This window comes from Amblyomma mixtum, chromosome 6 (genome assembly GCF_055824585.1).
Source record: "Amblyomma mixtum isolate Tamu chromosome 6, ASM5582458v1, whole genome shotgun sequence".
In the NCBI taxonomy this organism is placed as follows: Eukaryota; Metazoa; Arthropoda; class Arachnida; order Ixodida; family Ixodidae; genus Amblyomma; species Amblyomma mixtum.
Genome location: NC_143017.1, coordinates 152,744,899 through 152,764,975, shown reverse-complemented (window position 1 = coordinate 152,764,975; position 20,077 = coordinate 152,744,899). Strand labels below are relative to the sequence as shown.

Sequence of the window (20,077 nt, the reverse complement as noted above, 5' to 3'; positions counted from 1 at the left end):
GTTCTGTTCACGGCCTTCGATGCCTCGTTTCGGTGGTTGCAAAATGCAAAAACAGATGCTTTATGTGAAGCTCTCAATTATTTAACTCGTGTAGCAAAGTGTGCAGTCCTTAAAGGAAATAAATGGGCCACTGTGCACATGACTAAAGCCGGCAGCAGGTTTTGTAGCAGAATTTATGGAGCACTCCACAGCTCTAGATATGAAGTATAGCCTTTATATTATGCGTCATCAGCTCTTCTGTCGTGTGGTCAAACACAAACTGGCCCAACTGTCCGCTCTAGAAGTTGACAACTGTTGTCCCAACCTTGCAGACTTTCAGAATGCCAGGAGTGTTCTGTGAACTCCACAATACAACTTAACGGCAGCTTGAGTTGTATATCCAGCAAGCTCATTATTTTTGATGACTGCATGTACAGTATCAAGTCTGCCAATTGTGGACTTGTCAAAAAGTATCCAGCCAGCAAAAAGCTAATTTTTCCTGCGATCACAAAGCCTAATATTCTTACATGCTACTAGTGCCTGTCACTTTTAGGCTGCATGCTTTGGTTGCAAAACAAATTTTTTTTCATTGATTTGTAATATACCTGGTTTTATGCACTGGGTGCAATTTCAGTTTAAGTGTGAAATTCCGTTCACCGCTCTCTATTCATTGAGTACTGTAGTGGTAAGCTTCCCGTGCCTTTCTGGTGGCACCAAGAAACATCTCTTATTTGAAGCCCTGCACAGAACTTAGGCCCATCTGTGTCTTGCTTGGTGATTTGTGCCATTGGCAGCTTCAACCTTTGTCTTTCTTCATTGCAGTGCTTCATGAACTCGATAGTGCAGTGCCTGGCACACACCCGACCCCTGCTTGAGTACTGCCTTAAGGATGGCTACATCTCCGAGATCAACACGAGCACTTCTTCCATGAAGGGGGCCCTCTTTGAAGGTGTGTATAGTCTCCTGTGACGTTTTCCATGTTTTAATCTGCAGTGCTGTAAGAATACCTAATCTCAATCTGTTCTGCAAAAAAATTAAGTAGCTTGAAATCATGTCTCTGTTAAGAGACTCCTGGGCCTGACAACTGCTGCAGGTGATTGTTTTGATAAAACTGTGTGTGTGTCATAATGTGTATGTCATAATAATGTTTCATAATGTAAGATGCACACAGTCCACTCGTGCTGAGGAATACAGCAGGTGGTTTTTGTTTTTTTTATCTCAGTTTGAATATGGGGCATGAGTTGCTGCTTTGAGTACTTGATCCGTATTTGCTGTGGGATAGTGTAGTCAGTTCTTTGAGCTTTGTTGTAGGCTCTAAGGGATATCCTTTAATGTAGCCATGACACATTTTTTTACCCATGTGTAACGAATTCTGTTCAAGACAAAGAAGGGGCCACTAAATTCTCGTCCTCATTTTAAAGGGGCCCTGAGGCCTCTACCAATAGATTATCACATGCTAACCACAACGGTTGTGCTTTTGTCATAAAACGGAGCTTTTGCAAGGTAGGAAAGGTCAGCAAGTCAAATACAGGTGTTGCTGTACTGTTCACTTTCACAGGTAAACTGCGTGCGTTGACAAAGTTCTCTGAATGGAGATTCCAGAGGGCGAACCAACTGCCATTCGCTTCAAATCAGCTATTATGACGTCCTTTTTGGTGTAGTTGTCACGAGTTTGAATCAAGTGGTGGGCAGATTTTCAGATGCAGTTTTCTCTGCAATGAAAGTCTTTTGCTGCTGGGTAAGCGTCAGCATAGGCAGAGAATCGATATTTGCTAGGCGTAAAAACTGGATTGAGTTCTCCTCAACGTCCTCTTAAATTTGTCTCAAATGTCTTAACAGAACGCCCCGACAACATGTGCCAAACATGTCACTTATGCCATATTTATTCGCATACAAAAGTCTGGCTTGATAAATTTGTGGAACTGCATTATGCATGCATTGACTTTCATGTGTAATTCAGTCTTGGCCAATTTTTCTCCACATGCCCTTTGCAGCCTTTGCGACACTCATGAAGTCCATTTGGAGGAGCAGCAATGGCGAATATGCCATCAGCCCCCAAGCATTTCGCAGTCAAATACAGAAGTTTGCACCACGCTTCATGGGCTACAGGTAAGCAGTGCTTTATTAATTGCTATTAGTTTGTAGTGGATGCCCTGTGGTTAGCAGTGTGGACTTTTGAAACTGAGTGGAAGGTGATGGATGAGCCACTAGCAAAACTTATATCTATGGAAATGTGCAAATTGTAAGTGTACTCTTATGTTACTTTTGTCAAGTGCAGCAATTGTGAGTCTTATGCTGGCCATCCTAACTTGCACTAAATGTTGTTGGCATGACCGCAATGTTCACGCTAAAACGAAGAGTGACCATAGTGAATTTCTTAATGCCTTGCAACACATTGCTTGTATTATACTGTCTGTAGGGTTATGGGCTTATCATGGATGCTGACACAACAAACCAGTTCAATTTGACTGATCTGTTACTTGACAGTACTGGACAAAAAAAGAGGTTTTTGATTCGTTTTACTGTGAATACATGTTGGGATGAAGTGAAAAATATGAGCACATTAACTTGCCTGCTAGTTTTTTGTACACTTATATGCCTAGCAAAATGGAAGGTTAAATCACTTGCTGTGTAAGTGGTTTTATTGCAATGTTTTTGTTTTTGGGCCAAGACTCTGCACTCAAGTTTACTTTGTAGTATTGGTTTTTGTAGTGGGTATACTTTTGTATGACGTTGTGATGCCTTTTTGTACTAAGCAGTTTCCGGCCAGCATGAGGACTGCTGTTGTGCACTGTTGGTACCTTTAAATTTCTCCTGCTGTTGCTCTCTTCAGTCTATTTGCCTTTGTCTAATTGCTTTGTCTTCAACTTTTGTGACTTATGTGAACTTATGTGAACTTTGTGGGGTTTAAAATCGGAGATAAATCCGTATTCCCCGTTTAACCGCGGCTGACTCAGTTCAAAGCCGCGCGCACCCCACCCCGTGATCGCGAGCGCTACTGAGCGCACGCCGACCACGGCGGGCCTGGCTCTACGGGAACAAAGGAACGACACACTGGCTGACACAAACAAGGCATTTATTGCTATAACAACAATAACGCCAGCTAGCGGCAAAATACACTGAGAAATCAAGGATGTCCGACTCACCAGCACGGTTACGAGCGAATGTTCGCCCATGGTAGGGCAGAGGGAATATCTCTGAGGCCGGACGGGACGAGCTGAGGGGAACATGTTTCCACACGAGGACGCCCGCGGCGAAGAGCGGAGCTTTGCGCGTGAACGTCCAACACGCTTCCCGGTCCCGAGCAGAAGAAAGAGAGAGAGCCTTCCCCCGCGCGCGAGCGGCAAAACACGCCATCCGTGGCGCTGCTGTCGCTGCGACTCGAGCGCCCTCCCCTGTTAGTTAAAAGTAACCCCACTAAAGGGAGTGCGTTGCGGGGAAGCTAACCACAGGGCACTGGTGAGTTGAGGGAAAGCGAACGCAGGGGACGAAGGCGTCCCCACAACTTATGTGGCTTATGTGACTGTTTGCCAACTGCTTTCGCTCACCATTGCATTACTCTGGTCCGCAGTCAACAAGACTCCCAAGAGTTCCTGCACTATCTTCTTCAAGGCCTTCACGAGGACATCAACCGAATAACCACAAGGCCACGACACCTTACCACGGAGATTGATGACAATCTCAGGTTGGTTGCTTTGTCATTTCGGGCAGGAAATGCTTCTAGCACCCTGTTCCTTTGAAATCATTCAGTCAACAAGACTGATGGGTCTGCGAAGTTTCCTGAATTTTTTTCAGCTGGCACAGCAACCATGAAAGCGCTGCTTCGTGATAGTCCCTCAAAAATGGCACTCACTTTCTATAAAGTTGGTAGTATGCGACCGTGACCAGGAGTGCTTCTAGAGATTAACATTCTTACATTCCTCCATTTGGAAAAATTATGGCCAGCTTGTTCTGGGGTACCCAGTGAGTGTACGAAAGCAGTTTGGCTGAAAATCTTACGAGTGGCATAGGTAATTGAATGTGTTGAAAAAAAAAAAAAAGCATCGTGTGAAGGGAGGAGAAAAAAATGCATTTGTTTAGTGCCATCTTTTATTTCAGCTCTTTTTTTGCAGGGTTTTTAGGTTTTCACTCTAGTGCATTGTACTGTCGTGCTCATTATTAGCTGCAACACAAGAGCTGTGGCAGCAGGTCAGTTCTTAAAGCAGTGCCAGCCTTGAGCTGCTGGAAATATGTGCACTTAGCCATTGATACAAAGAAGAATGTGCACTCAATGTGTATTGAGAGCTCTGTGTCGGGGTCAATATTTCGCTATAAAGCAGAATCCTTGGCTGGTTTACTGCGGATGCGTTGCAACTCCTAATGAGCGCGATAGTACATGCCTTGACAAATGCTAAAGAAGTTAATTAGAAATTTAATGACGTGCGGTATTGGCTTTTAAAGCATGTCACACGGGTCTTTTGTGGTGGAATCTTACTTCCTGTGATAAGACAAACAAGCCTTTTTTTTTTCGTTGTAGTTGCTGCTGCCTGGGTGGGGCAGCAGCACAACACTGAGCAGTGGACTGAGATGACATAGGAGCCTGCAGCGTCCTTTCACCCTCGCGCTGCAGCGTCTGAATTGCAGTTGTGCCAATGGCTTGCGAGACATCTGTAGAGTAGCCGGCTGCACAGTACTAAAAAGAAAAGAAATGAGAAAATGCAACCATCAGTAATATTCAAGTTCTGAAGATTGAAAAAATGCTCAGTGTAGAAGTTCGCGGCGTTTCTAAATTTCATGTGATTTAATATAGATGGTGTGCAAAGTGCATATTTTGTCCGAAGCAAATCTTTTTACCTTTTATGTGGAGCATGCAGTGATAGCTCGCTTTAATTACCCAATCCATACCTTTCTTTCAGCGAGTCCCAAAAAGCAGCAGAGGCCTGGAAAAGATACCTGCGGTATGACGACAGCAAGATCGTGGGTACGTAATTTCTGCGCAGGGTTTTAGCATGATTCTGGTGCTCTCTTCAAAATGAAACTCGATAGAGAAAGTTAAATAATCAGCAGAGTACTTTTAAGTAATAAGCACCAGTCTGAAGTGACTGTCCTCTTTTTTTTTTTTTTTCTGAAATCATCTTGTGTTGTTCAGTTTGAGTTCAAAAATGGTCAATGGAAATTTTTCATTTTACTTCAACTTCTATGCACATGGAAGGTACGCATACCTTTTATGTATGACTAATTAAGGAGTTAATGAGCATTTTTCAGCTTCTGCTTACGTGGCACTCTTGCCTTTCTTTTTGAGGCAAATTCAGTGATTTAAACTGTTGTAGGGATTGAATCACAGAGGACACACTAACTATTCACCAGTGGCCATTCAGTGTGCAGCTGGTATGTCAAAACATTTCTTTAATATATGTTAAGTCCACAAAAAAAATGCTGTTTCAGTAATTCAGGCTGCTGGTTTTGTGGTGCAGCCTTGTACTCTATTGTGAACTTGAAATTATCGTGCGTCAAAATTGTGATCTTGCGTTTAAAAATGAAACTGTTAGTACTAAAGCAGTGTTCTATTTCAATTCATTCATAACTTGGGTTTTCGTTCTTGGTGCAAAACGTTAATCCGAAGGAGTGGAGGGTATCTGCCTAATTAAAATCTATGCATTCTCCAGTCTTGCTTATCTTCGGACGTGCGGAGTGCTTGCTTGCCTTTTGAATGGATATGATAGCACACAATGAATTGAAGATAAGGCTTCCTATTTTGTAAGCATTGTCGTACATGGACAATGGTCAGATTTGATGAGGCATGTTAAGCTTGCTGCTTATGCTGCAAGCTAGGAGCAAGCTGCACAGTTTTATCTGAGTTGTTGGCATGTTTTGGTGGGAACTGCGTGACCGCACCTCCAACAGCACGTGTACTGTGTGGTCTTCGGGCTTGTCACTGACCGGTGTGTGTATTCTGTGTGCAGACTGCTTTGTGGGCCAGCTGAAGAGCACGCTCAAGTGCAGTGTGTGTGGCCACAAGTCGGTCACCTTTGACCCCTTCTGGGATCTCTCCCTTCCTATACCCAAGGTGAGAAAGCTGATGGAAGATGCTTTGGGTATCATGACAAAGCACCATGTCACTACAGCTCACAAAAAGCAGCACAGGGACTAAATATGGATAGTGTAGTGTGGGGTTTAAAATAGGGGAGATAAACACGTATTCCCCGTTTAAGCGCGGCTGACACAGTTCAAAACCGCGCGTACCCCACCCCGTGGTTGCGTACGCTACCGAGCGCACGCCGACCACGGCGGGCCTTGCTCTACGGGAACAAAGGAACGACACACTGGCTGACACAAACAAGGCATTTATTGCTATAACAACAATAACGCCAGCTAGCAACAAAATACACTGAGGAATCGAGGATGTCCGACTCACCAGCAAGGTTACGAGCGAACGTTCGCCCACGCTAGGGCAAAGGGATAAACTCCGAGGCCGAGCGGGACGGGCTCGGCGGGAGCAAGTTCCGACCAAGAGGCACCCGTCGTCGAAGAGCGGAGCGGCACGCGGAAACGTCCGCTTGCTATCCCCGGTGCCGAGCAGAAGAGAGACCCGTCGATCCCCGCGAGCGCGCAGCAAAACGCCATCCGTGGCGCTGGTGTCGCTGCGACGCGAGCGCCCTCCCCTGTTAGTTAAGAGTAACCGAACCGAGAGGAGTGCTTTGCGAGGGAACTAACCACAGGGAACTAGTGAGTTGAGAGAAAGCGAACGCAGGGGACGAAGGCGTCCCCACAGTAGCAAAAAAAAACAGCATGGCACAAAGAGTTGTGTCAGGACAGCACAGTGAGAAAACGGGGTGCGGCATCGTGGGATGAGGATAGATATATGTGTTAACTCCTTACCTCTTTCCTTACCATGGGAAGACTGGCCGTTTCAGGGTGGTGTGTGCATTGAAAAGAAAATTGCCCATAAATTTAAACATTTTGCTTTGTTGTAGCACATCATAGTGTGGCTAGAAGGGCTCTGTTTCTGACATAAAAAAATAGAACAGAATATTTACTGCTTATGAAAAAAAATCTTCGGTTGGCAAAATTCTAGAGATTCTTGCAAAGACACGCTAAAATATTAAATATATTCAGTCAGAAAACAGATCTGTTGGAAACAAGTATGTAAAGTTACAGAACTCTTCATGCTAGACTTTTCAATCAGTTAAAAAAAAAGGGGGGGGGGGGGGGGGGGAGCAAAAATCAATTACTCACGCAAAGCGCTTTAAGCAGCTCCACAGTGCAGTGCCAAGGGCGATCCCGAACCATTTTAGAGAAAACTTGTTCTGCTACAATGCTGGTGGCATGGAATCACTCAAAACATACCCTGTGCATTCAGAGGGGCTCGGAAAATGGCAGATCATCTTGGCTACAGTGGAAACGAAAGGCTGACACCTGTCGATAGTCTGGGCTGGGCAAAGCGGTCATTTCTGTCCGTACTAAAATCTGACAAATGGATGCAATTTTTCCACAAAAAAACATTTGCATGCATCTACAAACCCAAAAAATTATGAGGAACTTTAGCGGCTAAATTGGTGTAAGGCGAAAGCCTGAGTGCTGCATTCTGCTACGCGATTGTTCACTGCACATTTTGTTGGTGCATTAATTAACTGCCAATTAATGACGCTTAAGCTTCGCCTTTAGGAGTGGAACGCGACAGCGTGTTGTAGAGGTGCCAGGGTCCAAGGAACGCCACCACCCATTTGGCGGGCTGCGTTGCCCTTTGATCACAATGCTGTTTGAGGAAAGGAAATGGCGCTGTAATTCTGTCATCTCGCTGTCCACTTGAGCTGCACCATACAGGAAGGGAGGAAGTGTGAGTGAAAGAAGAAAGAGGGGACCTAAGGTAGAAAATGAAAATTGTATTTGAGGAAAGGAAATTACGCAGTAACCGTCTCACATATCTCAGTAGACACTAGTCGAAAATTGTATTTGAGGAAAGGAAGTTGCGCAGTAACTGCCTCACATATTTCGGTGGACACCCGCCAAAATTCGTGTGCGTGGACAGGACAAATACACCTTGCTCTCCCTAAATTGGTTTTTGAGTAAAGGAAATGTATCTGTCTCTCATATCTCGCACTGTAACAGGAAGGGAGGAAGATGGCAGTGAACGGAGACACGGTATTCACTAGATGTTCATTCCAAACCATCGAGCTGGCATGGCGGAGTGGTAGCGTGCTCGACTCGCACTCCGGAGTTAATTGGTTGCATGGTTAGTAGCCAAAGTACAATTGGCCCCGTTTGAAATTCGCGCACTATGACGTCACGACCGTTTCGACCAACTGAAAAGCGTGACATTTCTGTCGACAGCTCCTGCTTACAACGATGAGGCATTAAAGGCTTCCGCCTTAAAATTTTGATGCTATGGAATCGCGAGAACATTGTAGTTGCTGACCAGTGCAGGTGCAAGACAAGGACACCACCTTGGATGCCATGCTTGCCATGAATGCTCTGCATTGGCAGGTTTCACTTGAAGTTTAAAAATATTCGCTCATGACCGAAATTCAAGTCTAGCACTTTTACGACGACTGGAAAGGGTGTCTTGTCCCTTCTCCAGAAGGGGCCTGGATTGCACAGAATGGGCCATTTTGCACCATCGTTTAAATTGAACAATTTGAATAGGCACAGTAAAGAAAAAGTTAATGTCCAATGTAGCAAAATACCGTGTGCACACTGTGAATTATTTCTACATTGAGCTTGCATGCAAAGTTTGATGCCAAAATATTCCTAGCTGCTAGAGCTTGCTGATGAAGATGTTTGGGATCAGCGTAAGGAATCTGTGTGAAGAAAATGAAGGCATGATTGCGACTTCCAGTAGATGTTCAATATCCGAGGCCTTTGAGGCGGTCTTTCACACAACTTGGAACAGCTGCACAGAATGCACCAAGTGCCCATTATAGTCAATACGCAACATATCAGTTTCTATAATTTCAGCATCACTAATGGGTTTTTTATATTGGCTTTCGAATGTGGGTACGTTAGCTAGCATAATGTGGAGATAATGATTTTTCTTCATAATTTAAGCGTTAACGGGTTGAACTGGCGTAATGAAAGAAATTGTTGGTGGTATGTGCACAGTCTGCAGAGCCACCGTACTAACTGGTGCATACGTTCATGCTCGGAAAACTCAGTATAGGTCTCTAGTTCCAGCTTTTCTGCTTTAGTTGGACTTTCTGTGGCACTTGGAGCTCTTGCTGTACCCTATTTTAAAGGTGCACTGAAGAGGAATTTGAACTTGTCTTTTTGCCGCGGGAACTCGATCTACACGTTCTGAGCTTTCTTAGAAACTGCAATTTACTGCCCTGTGTGGCCAATTTCCCCAATTAAATCGAATTAACGCCCGGCTCCCGCCTTTTTTTTTTTTAATTCTGCCTCGTACGGTGGGCGGAGTCGACCAACGCGTAGAGCGCCTTTCACCCAGTCCCGTGGCGGCTTGCCGCTCTGCCATCGGTGGAGTAATATGTAGTAGTCCGTAGTAGCAAATAGTCTGCGCGTATTTTTATTTCTTCGGGCTTATTTTGCGGCTATATTATCTGCGAATGAAACTATTTATTCATGGAAACCTAAAAAACAAAATAAAGCGAAAGCAAAGCCTCCACGGGACTGGGTGAAAGGCGGGAGCCGGACGTTAATTTGTTTTAATTGGGGAAATCGGCCACACAGGGCAATAAGTCGCAGTTTCTAAGAATGGTAGGAACGTGTGGATCGAGTTCCCGCGGCAAAAAGACATGTTCAGAATCCTCTTCAGTGCACCTTTAAGCACACAGCTTGAAAGACAGGTGACATCAAAGACGAAAGTTTTCGCTCACCCTTTGTGTGCAGTTTGCATATGTTCATGAGATATGTTTTGTTTACATCTGTGCAGGGCTCGGATCCTGTCACACTACAGCAGTGCTTGAGCCTGTTCACCAAAGAGGAAGTGCTTGATGGTGATGAAAAGCCTGTAAGTGGTTTAACAGTTTTTGCATGCAACACATTGTGTGTACAGAACTATCAATATTGCAAAAGAGCTCTGTGGTTCTGTGTTAATTTGAAGTATAACAGTTCTTTTTTTATTTTCGAATGGGCACAGGCCCTTTCTTTTTTGTGTGTGATGTGGTGCGGTTTGTTATGCATTTGAAAACCATTTATCTACATTAAAATTCGAGACAAGAAACATAAATCCACTTTTTTTTCTTTTTGCCATTGCTAAATTGGTGAGGACATTTTTCTTCCTCTCTTTCAGACCTGCTCCCATTGCAAGACTCGCCAGAAGTGCACGAAAAGCTTCACCATCCATCGGTGTCCCAAGATTCTCGTGCTTCGTATCCTTTCTTTGCCGATGTTGTGCCCCAAAAAATTGTTTCATCACACCTACTTAGTTGTACTATTAAACAAATTATAAATTGGGTAAATTGTGAGGTTTAACATCCCAAATAGATGCATGTTCCGTGAAGGGGGTCATGGTGGAGGGCTCCGGATTAATTAGGCTTCTTTAGTCATCACACAGCATACAGACGCCTTTTGCATTTCACTTCCATCGAAATGAAGCTGTCACGGCTGGGATTGAACTCGGGTCTTCTGCCTCAGTAGCAGAGCGCCCCAACCACTGAACTACTGAAGTGGGTTTTAAGCATGAAATTTTAGCGCCCGTTGTCGGCAGTGTGGTGACGTCACGCCGAGACCGAGAGCCATCATCCGGGCACTGAAATCCACTCATCCGGGCACTGAAATACACTCATCCGGGCACTGAATTCCTGTCATCCGGGCTCACGAGACTTAACGAGATTTAACGAGACTCTGTAAGCCCTCCTACGCGACCGGCATGCAAGCAAGCGCCGGTTGGTCTCCAAAGGAGTCACAAAAAATAACTGCTGCCAGTGCCTTCTCAATGTTTATCAAGATATCAGTCGCTGTGCGTTTGATAATGCACGGAATTATAATTTCCGATTTCTAATAACGCGTGCAAAACGCACATAAATGCCACGATACACTTCATTGTCATACGTGATCTCTTAGGGGCTTCGCGCATTGAGGTGTTCCTCCCTTCCTGTACTCCCTTCCTGTACTCCCTTCCTGTACTGTGCACGGTGCGTTCGGGTGTCCACCGAGATGACATTAGGCCCATAAACATTTCATGCTTACACTACTCTCGGTTACAGGAGAGGCAGAGATTTTTTACACTATCTTGCCATTCTTCACACTTCTTTTGTATCACCGTAGTTTACTTTCATCAATAAAATGTGAGCATTGGCTAGTTTTCTCAAATTTAAGAGTAGGAGAGGACATGCATCATCAAAAAACTACGCAAAAGACACAGCGTATGGATTCATGATCAACAATGGGTAATGTGCACTGCATTTGATGAATGGCACCTGCCCCCATAAGGAGACGGCAGCATCCATGAAAAGTGGTTGGGGCCCCTTTAATGGGAGTCCTGTAATACAGGCAGCTGAGAGAGTCCAGGCAATGTGGTAACAGTGTTTTACGTGTAATGCTTGTGAAATAGTGTGCAGGTAATGTGGTAACAGTGTTTTACGTGGAATGCTTGTGAAATAGTGTGCAGGTAATGTGGTAACAGTGTTTTACGTGTAATGCTTGTGAAATAGTGTGCAGGTAATGTGCTAACAGTGTTTTACGTGGAATGCTTGTGAAATAGTGTGCAGGTAATGTGGTAACAGTGTTTTACGTGTAATGCTTGTGAAATAGTGTGCAGGTAATGTGCTAACAGTGTTTTACGTGGAATGCTTGTGAAATAGTGTGCAGGTAATGTGGTAACAGTGTTTTACGTGGAATGCTTGTGAAATAGTGTGCAGGTAATGTGGTAACAGTGTTTTACGTGGAATGCTTGTGAAATAGTTTATGAATTGTCTTATCTAAAATCTTAAAACAGTATAAAGAGGACTGATGCAATAACGACGCCAGCAGTAACTTGTTTTCAAAGTGCTTAAGCTAGGAGTTAAGGTACAAGCTTCTTGCGGCCGTAGTCATGTGCAGCTGAGCGTAGAGACATCTGAAGAAAATTCTGCCCATGTTGAAAATTGGCCCTTGACTTGTTGCACTGCCAGATTTGAAGCGATTCTCTCCCAGCGAAAGGTTTCGTGCGAAGTTGAACACACGAGTTGAGTTCCCACTGACAAACCTTGATCTCTGCCCCTACATGTCAAACAGTAAGTGATTCTTTGGAATGAAGTTGTGTGTTTATCATTGTGCATTCAGCACCTTGACCATTTTCTCGGCTCTCAGTGATGTCTGCTGCCAGTTTCTTGTGAAATTCCTGCCTTACGATATCGATATCGTATGGGCTCTGTGGTAAAAGTAATGAGGGGCTATTATTGATGGTGACAATGTATTTTTATAGCTATAGGGTATCTCCGGCCAAAGCGCGCCAAACGCACGGTTGCTGGTGAACCTAGGGGGTCACCCCAGGAGTCGCCATTGGCTTTCCATGAAATGTCATGCCTTGTAATTGCAATCAAAACTGCTGTGATGTCATAAATGAAGCAGGTGAAGCAGGTACACAGGGATGCACACGAACTGAAGGCGACGGTACAGGCACATCACTCCCCTCCAGTCCAGCAGTGGTGGAGGAGAGTACATTTGCAACTGATGGAATGACATATTTGTGGGCAGAGTATTTCTGGCTCGCTTCGATATTCGTGTTCAGAGGTAGAAGTTAGAAAGTAGTTTTAATTGCCGATATCACCAGTGCTGCATAAGTTAGAAAATGTTTTGTGTCAGGATGATGGATGGTTTAATATCCATCAGTCTGTCACTTTTCTTGTTCTTGGTGCGAACCATTTAAATGGTGCTTTAAATTTCGGCTGACATCTGCTTATTATTTCCAAGGACGTTGCATGCACACTGCAATGTTGCTGCTTGCAGCTGATAGGCTTGTGGAAGATACTTTTACAGGATGATTCTTTACCTTAAATGTCTGGTGTATACCTTCGAGGCCAACTGCAAAGAAATCCCCCCACCCCTCTCCTCAAAAGCTCTTTTTTTCTAATAGTACATGAAAAGAGAGAACTAAAAACAAATAATGGCATTCTTAATAGAGTCTAGTATATGAGGAATCACTCACAAAAAGCGTCGTTTTTAACCGAAACTGGAAAAAGGGCGGCCATTACCAAGTCACGAAAGGACCCCACCAGAATGCCACATGAAAGAAAACGGATCGCCGTATGCTGCACAAAGCTCGCTGTTTGCTGTACTTTGAAAACGCATGCGGCATGAACGTTTATGCCCCGATGGCTACACAGCACCTCAGCATGATAATCTCGCCTGAAATTTCGAAACACTTTTCTGCAGTACCATACTAGGGTCAGCCAAGACATATTTCAGCCACCAGCCTTTCAATCCATGCCATCCGTAATCTATTCATTCTCAGTGGGTCTGGCGTGAGAAGGTTTTCGGCCGTCAGTGCCCACGTTACGTCAAGTTATTTACCTAATGGTGTGATGCACTGTCTGGTGCATGCATGATTATTTGCTCTGGAGCTTTTTATGCGCTTACAACAAAACTGGTTCTCCAAGAAGCATAAACCATTGTCACTGTTAGCTTTATAAGTATCCAGCATTTTAAGAGGCATTCTAACCAAACTAATATTTCGTTGCGGTTGGTCTTCCAGCACCCGTGAGTGTGGTTAGGTGAGGAGACCAGGAAAGAAGAAAGAGGCATTGTGACCAGAGAGGTCACAATGCCATTTAGACAAAGAGTGGAGCTTGTTTTTTGGGCGTACTTAAAAAGTCCTGTTTTGAACAACAAAATTCATAGGACTTCGTTAAGATCAAGATATGAGGGCCAAGACCCAAGAATCCTCCTATGGCAATCACTAATGTAGCTGGTTGGATTATTGTGCTGCTTTGTGCCGTAGCAGTTATATAGATTTGTGAACTTACATAATGTGAAGGTTAGCAGGTTGCCATTTGAGCAGATCACTCATGATTGTTCTGTGGTGTTTGTGAATGTCTTGCAGGTCATTATGTGATGTACAACTTGTACGCGGTGTCCAATCACAGTGGCTCTACCTACTCTGGCCATTACACAGCCTCCTGTCTCCACCCCAAGTCGGGTGAATGGCACGAGTGCAACGACACAAAGTAAGCTAATTTTTTTCGGAATTTTATATATATTTTTATAGCATTGCAACAGGTACTGGGGAGAGTAGTATTCTGATTATTGGGCCCCCATTTCTCTAACGCAACTGATCTCTTGTACATCAAGTCAGTGCTTTTTGAATCTCATTGCCTCAGCCATGCATGTACTAGGAAGAGAAGCAATCTTTTTTGGGCAGAGGACAATAATTTTAGTGATAAAATGTGTTTGTTGTGCTTTAAATCTGCACGCTGCTTTTAATGAACGGAATGAAGTTTCAAAGAAGTAGGTAAAAGGTCCGCTGTAGACTATGTACTGTTGCATTGGGATTTTGCCATTGTTCCTGAATCAATAAGCATCTATTAAAGTTGGGGAACAAAACCTCTGGATGTGCTGGCACAGAGTACGAATCGGCGTGCGTGTAATATTGCCACTTTCCTGCTCACGTGCGCAGGGTGTCTGAGGTGAGTGCATCGCGGGTGGTCTCGTCGGAGGCGTACGTGCTGTTCTACGAGGCTGCCACGCAGTCGTCGCGGCTCTGAGGACACGCCCCCGCAGTGGCTGCCTTCCCGGACAGGTGGCCCACGTGGCGCACAGGCCACCGGGCCAGGCCGGGCCACTGGCAGACGCACTGCTCCCTCTGGCAGCCCACTGCCGAGGAGGAGGACGACACCGAAAATGCCCGTCCCACTTCGACGCAGTCGACACCCGCAGCCACCCCACATCGCAGCCGCCAGCGGTCGTGATAGGGCTGTCGGCAGCAGCACTGTTCTTCTGGACAGGTCACACAAACACAAGCTCGTGTAGCCCAACACGGAGTGCACAAAACCTCGCCCCTGATGACGGCATCAGTTCCTCCACGCACGCACACTCACCACCGGTGAAGAGGAACAGCGACTCTCCTGTGAACTCAGCTTTATTCTGCAATGCTTCGACAGCTTAACGAGGAGAGTGGGCAGGCCTTCCAACGGACGCATGCATATGTGCGCACTAGTGCGCGAGGTGGAACTGACAAGTGAATGTCATCCGTCTGCCTCGGCCAAGCCCACATCTCTTTGTGACTTACCGTGACTGTGTGCTTGAATATACTATGTTGCTTTCATGCATTGGTTACTAAGATGTCTCAGCAGGCTATGTGTGAAGCCACCCTCATCTGCCTCTGTAGTCACTGAAACAGTGTTCATTCTTGTCGCTGAACGCATGCTGTGTAGTTGAAGTGGGAAGCAAGTGAAGAAGCCCACAGAGCAAATGAAAGGTGCAAAAGGTGGCCCATGGCCTTCATTTTTGTCGAAGGCAGGGTGTTTGCCATGGTGGATTCCCTAAGTGATGTATGGTAGGGCACTCTAGGCTTCAAAGATCAGCTATACTCATACAATACTGTCCTTAACAGGTTTTGAGCACCTCATACTGTTAACGCCTTTATCTTTAGCAAGTCATTTGGAGGCAAAATGTCACGGGTTATACAATGCAATGAAAAAACTTCTCTTCAACGCCTCTTTGTCAGCATGCCTTTAGCCCTGTTGCAAATATCCGGTGCTAGAAGTGCTTAGGGCTTATTCGCAGAAGGCCAGTGAAACATACTTTTCAGATTTTTATGCAATGCCCATGATATCCCAAGAGCTAATGTTTGCAAAATCATGGCCATCTTTTTTTGCAGAGAATGAAATTCAAGGTTGGTGTGGTACAACTTCGGAAGTGAGGCATAGGCTGTTAAGAGCATTTGCTTGGTATTGCAAAAATTAGTATCTTTCACTGGTCACATGTATATGTTACGAGTCATGGCAGAAGCGACAAATTCCAAGTGATAGTGCTCGTGCTGTTGTTATTGGGCTGTGTTGCAATGTTCTGCATAGTGACCTATTCTGGCTTCGACTGTGGAGAATCTTGGACTTGAAGCTGATGAAAATTCTTAATAAAGTGATGTGCAGTTTTCATGGAAGACAAGATAAAGCTCTTTTACTCGTTTACAGGGCACAGTGGCTGTATGTAGTTTTTTTATTATTATTAAATCTGGGTCAGTAGTGAATGCAAGCAGCTACAGAGCCACCAACATCTGGCAAATATCAAAAGTGCTTATCTGTTGGATATATATATATATATATATATATATATATATATATATATATATATATATATATATATATATATATTTAATGGTCTCTCGCAGCTGTGTAAAGTTCAGTTTCCCTGCATAGCGTGTGCTTTGGGAACAGTGGACTTTAGTTCCTGTTGTGCACGTTCAAGGGTTTGCTGGAACACTTTAGAGCTGTTGCATGAAGTATTTCACATTAGAGTCTAGGCTGTGCAGAAATGCAATATACTTGGTAGCAATCTGCATTGGTGCAACAGCCACAAAGCATTTATATGTCTTGTTGCAAGTGCTGCTGGTGCATTTGTTGAGAGAACACAATAAGTGTATGCGCTGGGAGCAAATTGGTATTTCTGAATTTACTGGCACCGGTCTGAATTTACTGGCACCAGCATGATATTGCAAAGTTGAACCTGTTGTCCTTTAAGTAGTCATTTCAAAGGAGGCAAGACCTACACCTAAATACTTTCTCATGGTGCAAAGCATTCTTGAGGCTACTGTGATAGGACCTTGTGTCCCTAGTTCACGTGTTAAGCGTTCTGCAATGTTCACATGCGAACACACTTGGTGCATATGTTCGCATGTTAACATCGTGTTCACATGCGAAGCGAGTTCACCTGTTAGGCATTCTGTGATGTTAACATGCGGACACGCACACACGTGCACTTGTGTAAGTTCAACTGTGAACTTAATACTTAACATGTTCATGTGTTAAGGATTTTGCAACAGTGCCGTTGCAGTCATGTGTTTAGGGGCAGCAGCCTGGTGAGTGTGTGTGTGTGTGTGTGGGCAACCATCTGTGGTGCAATGCTCAGTGGTGTGAACAAACATAGGAGAAACGGAGGTGATATGTGTACCCTGCAGTGCGCAGGTTAGAATGCTATTCTCAAGTATGTGTCCAGCTGTTGCATCTCAGATCGTGAACGTTTCGAGGGCCTTTTCCAACCCTTGGCATTAGTGGGTGCACTCCTGCATTCTCCTTATTTTCATCCCGTGACAAAAAGCAAAGAAGCTGTGCAGTTGCAGTGGCATTGCTGTGTGAGGGAGGAACTACAAGTGTAATTAACTGGTTAAAATACTATATATATAGAATATATATATATGTAACCACACGTTTGTACATAAGCATGTTTATTCTCAAAGTATGTCCTATTTAAGAAAAGCGGCTGAAACTGTCAGCACTGTGCATCGAGAGTGTGTTCTTTTTGCTTTTGTTTCGTTGAAATGTTGTTTTCGATAGTTTTGAGCGTAGAGTGTACTGGCTTCGATAACCCTGCATGGCACCCTGCTTGTACATTGTTGAGCACGGAGTGCCAGTGGCTGCTTTGAACCAGAGTAAAGGATTTAGCCGATGTTTTAGCTTGGCGTGCCAGGCTCCTAATGTTTAGACAGCTCTTTCATTGCTTTTTACGCTTGTGCAGAGTGAGGAAATGTGAGCTTTTTATTTTTCTTTAGAGGCGCGTCCACTAGATCTTAGAAGTTTAATATGCGTAAGTGTTTTCCTACTTGGTTGTTCTTGAAAAGTATTTTATGTTTATATTTGTTGTGATGTCCCCCCCCCCCCCCACCCCTCTTGCTGCCACCTTAAGCATACAATTCTGGTGGAAACGGTTGGCTTTGTCAGCGCGTGCCGCGACGTGTACAATCACATTGTGCAAGGAGTGTGGTCCTGCAGCTTGCGAGACATGCACTTAACTCTGCCCCCTTTCCTCACCCTCTGTGAACTTTGATTGATGGGTTTTGACTGAACTCAGCAAAGGCTCTCTGGGGTTTGCCAATGGTAGCTGAGGCGAGAAGTGCAGTTGTTTTCACTTCCCCAGCTACTCTGCGCTCTTGCTGCGCTGATGTAGTTCAGTATGTTGTTTCATGTTGGCGCTTGACTGTGTCCACACACTGGATTCCATCTCTCATCGCAGTCACTCTTTTCACAAGTTTTGCAGCCCACTGCACATTTTTGAAATGCCAAAAACAGTTGGCATTTTTAGCTAGTTGTAACGGTCGGTACCTGTCCAGCATTAGCAGGGGCAAGCACTCTTTGATATGTTGGAGTTTGTAACAGAATGTACATAACACCATTGCCGCCATGAATGCTACCTGCCAGATCCCCTTGAAAGTCCATCTGATATGCATTGCTCACACTTTTGGGAGCAGAGTACTGAAAATTATCGGTGACTTTATTAGTCTACCTTTGTGGGGCACATTGTGCCATTTATAAGGATCCAAGCACAGTTGAATTAAACCTGCTGCATTGAACTCTGGCACGCTGTGAATATGGTGTGGAAGTGTACAGTTTGCAATCTCCTTGGAGTTTCTTGTCACTTGTGCATTGGAGGGCTGCGTGAGGCTCGGTGGGTTCAGAAACTAATTAAATTTAACAATTTTCAACAGATGGTAAACATAAACTCTAGCCCTGTTTTAAGGAACCCCAAAACAAATGCTCCTAAATTTTTATTTCTTTCATTCTGTATCACGCAGACTTTTAAAATGTGAAATATGTATGCAGTGAAGTAGTCCCAGTTGATTTGTGTACCGTTACTACTGATACATGTGTAATGATGGCTAGTTTCATTTTGCACAGACAGCATACAGTGAGACTTGATGTGTTTAAGGCAAATTCTGGTCAGCTTGTTTTGGTGTCACTTGGTTTGTAGGTCGGGGACACGTTACGCATAAAGTTGTCAGCTCTGCTCCATTGCTTAGAACCAGGTGCTGTAGCTCTTACATAAAATGTGAAAAACCACAGATTACTTGTGTCCAGATCATACTGAGCTCACCTTCTTAGTGGAGTGCATGGCAATGCACGCCGCAGATAAAAGCAACAGTCATGTGAAGCATGTGCACTTTCAGAACTTGAAGCATCCGTTGTGAAATAAACCGTGTTAGGCTTTTGGCTTCTGCTGGTGTTTCTTTTTCTGTGTGCAAAATTCTCATTCAAAGATGACAACGGTGGACACAAACAAGTGTACACAAATTGCTTTGCATTTCAATGCTTATGGAACGGTATAAATCAACATCAACCTGACTGCACCCACTGTAGGTGAGAGGCCTTTCCCATATTTCACGAATTAACCTTTTCACATGCCATTAAAAGTTTCTAATGAAAATAATTGTTTCTCCACCTCAATTGTATATTCAGGCCTTAAGAAAGATAATTTGTTGGTTTTTGGTTTTGGTTTTACATGGGTTTTGTGTCTCAACGCAACTCGGGCTATGAGGGATGCCGTAGTGAAGGGCTCCGGAAGTGTCGACCATCTGGGGTTTTTTAACGTGCACTGACATCGCACAGTACACTGGCCTCTAGAATTTCGCCTCCATCAAAATTCGACCGCCGCGGTCGGGATCAAACCCCGCGTTTTTTGGGGTCAGCAGCGAAGCGCCATAACCACTGAGCCACCGCGGCGGCTAATTTGCTGGTTTTGCAGCACAAAATACTAGCGGTTAATGTTTTCAGGAATGTGCAAAATTTCCTACAAAGTGCCATAATTGATGAAAATGGGTACAATAAAATGCCGTGACATCACGTAAACGCCTGAAGGTTTGTGAAAATCATTTATATTCAAAAAGCTGCACATTGCACTCTAAATTGCAAAAATATATGTTACTACTGGTGGCAAAATGTGTGTATTCAAAAATGACAGACAACTTGCTGCCCCATTCACTGTTTTGCGAAATATTGTTTACAACGTTCACTATAAGGCAAAAAAAATCCACCTCATTTGCCACGTGAAGAATGCGAAATTCACCTGAAGCAAAGAAATCTGTCTATGCCCATTTCTTTTTTTTTTTTCAATTTAGACTCTGATGTTAATGACTCTCATTTCTTCCCTGACCCACTCTGCCTGTCTCTTAACAGTGCACTTATCATTTTCCTTTTCATAGCTGACTGCATTGTCGATTTAATTTAAACCCTATTTATTTTGAACCCTTTTCATT

General features: G+C 44.3%; 1 protein-coding gene across 3 annotated transcripts in view; it reads left to right on the top strand.

The window, feature by feature from the left end:
• Positions 1-19,036, top strand: part of LOC149340808 (ubiquitin carboxyl-terminal hydrolase 2-like) — a 241,175-nt gene extending 222,139 nt beyond the window's left edge. For all 3 annotated transcript variants that reach the window (XM_089549699.1, XM_089549698.1, XM_089549700.1), the window contains 10 exons: positions 802-928; positions 1,974-2,088; positions 3,551-3,664; positions 4,875-4,939; positions 5,922-6,025; positions 9,845-9,922; positions 10,205-10,283; positions 12,027-12,128; positions 13,937-14,060; positions 14,510-19,036. In XM_089549699.1, coding sequence (XP_089405825.1) covers positions 802-928; positions 1,974-2,088; positions 3,551-3,664; positions 4,875-4,939; positions 5,922-6,025; positions 9,845-9,922; positions 10,205-10,283; positions 12,027-12,128; positions 13,937-14,060; positions 14,510-14,597 — 996 coding nt within the window. In that variant the 3' untranslated portion in view covers positions 14,598-19,036. The remainder of the gene's footprint in view (positions 1-801; positions 929-1,973; positions 2,089-3,550; positions 3,665-4,874; positions 4,940-5,921; positions 6,026-9,844; positions 9,923-10,204; positions 10,284-12,026; positions 12,129-13,936; positions 14,061-14,509) is intronic.
• The last annotated feature ends 1,041 nt before the right edge of the window (positions 19,037-20,077 follow it).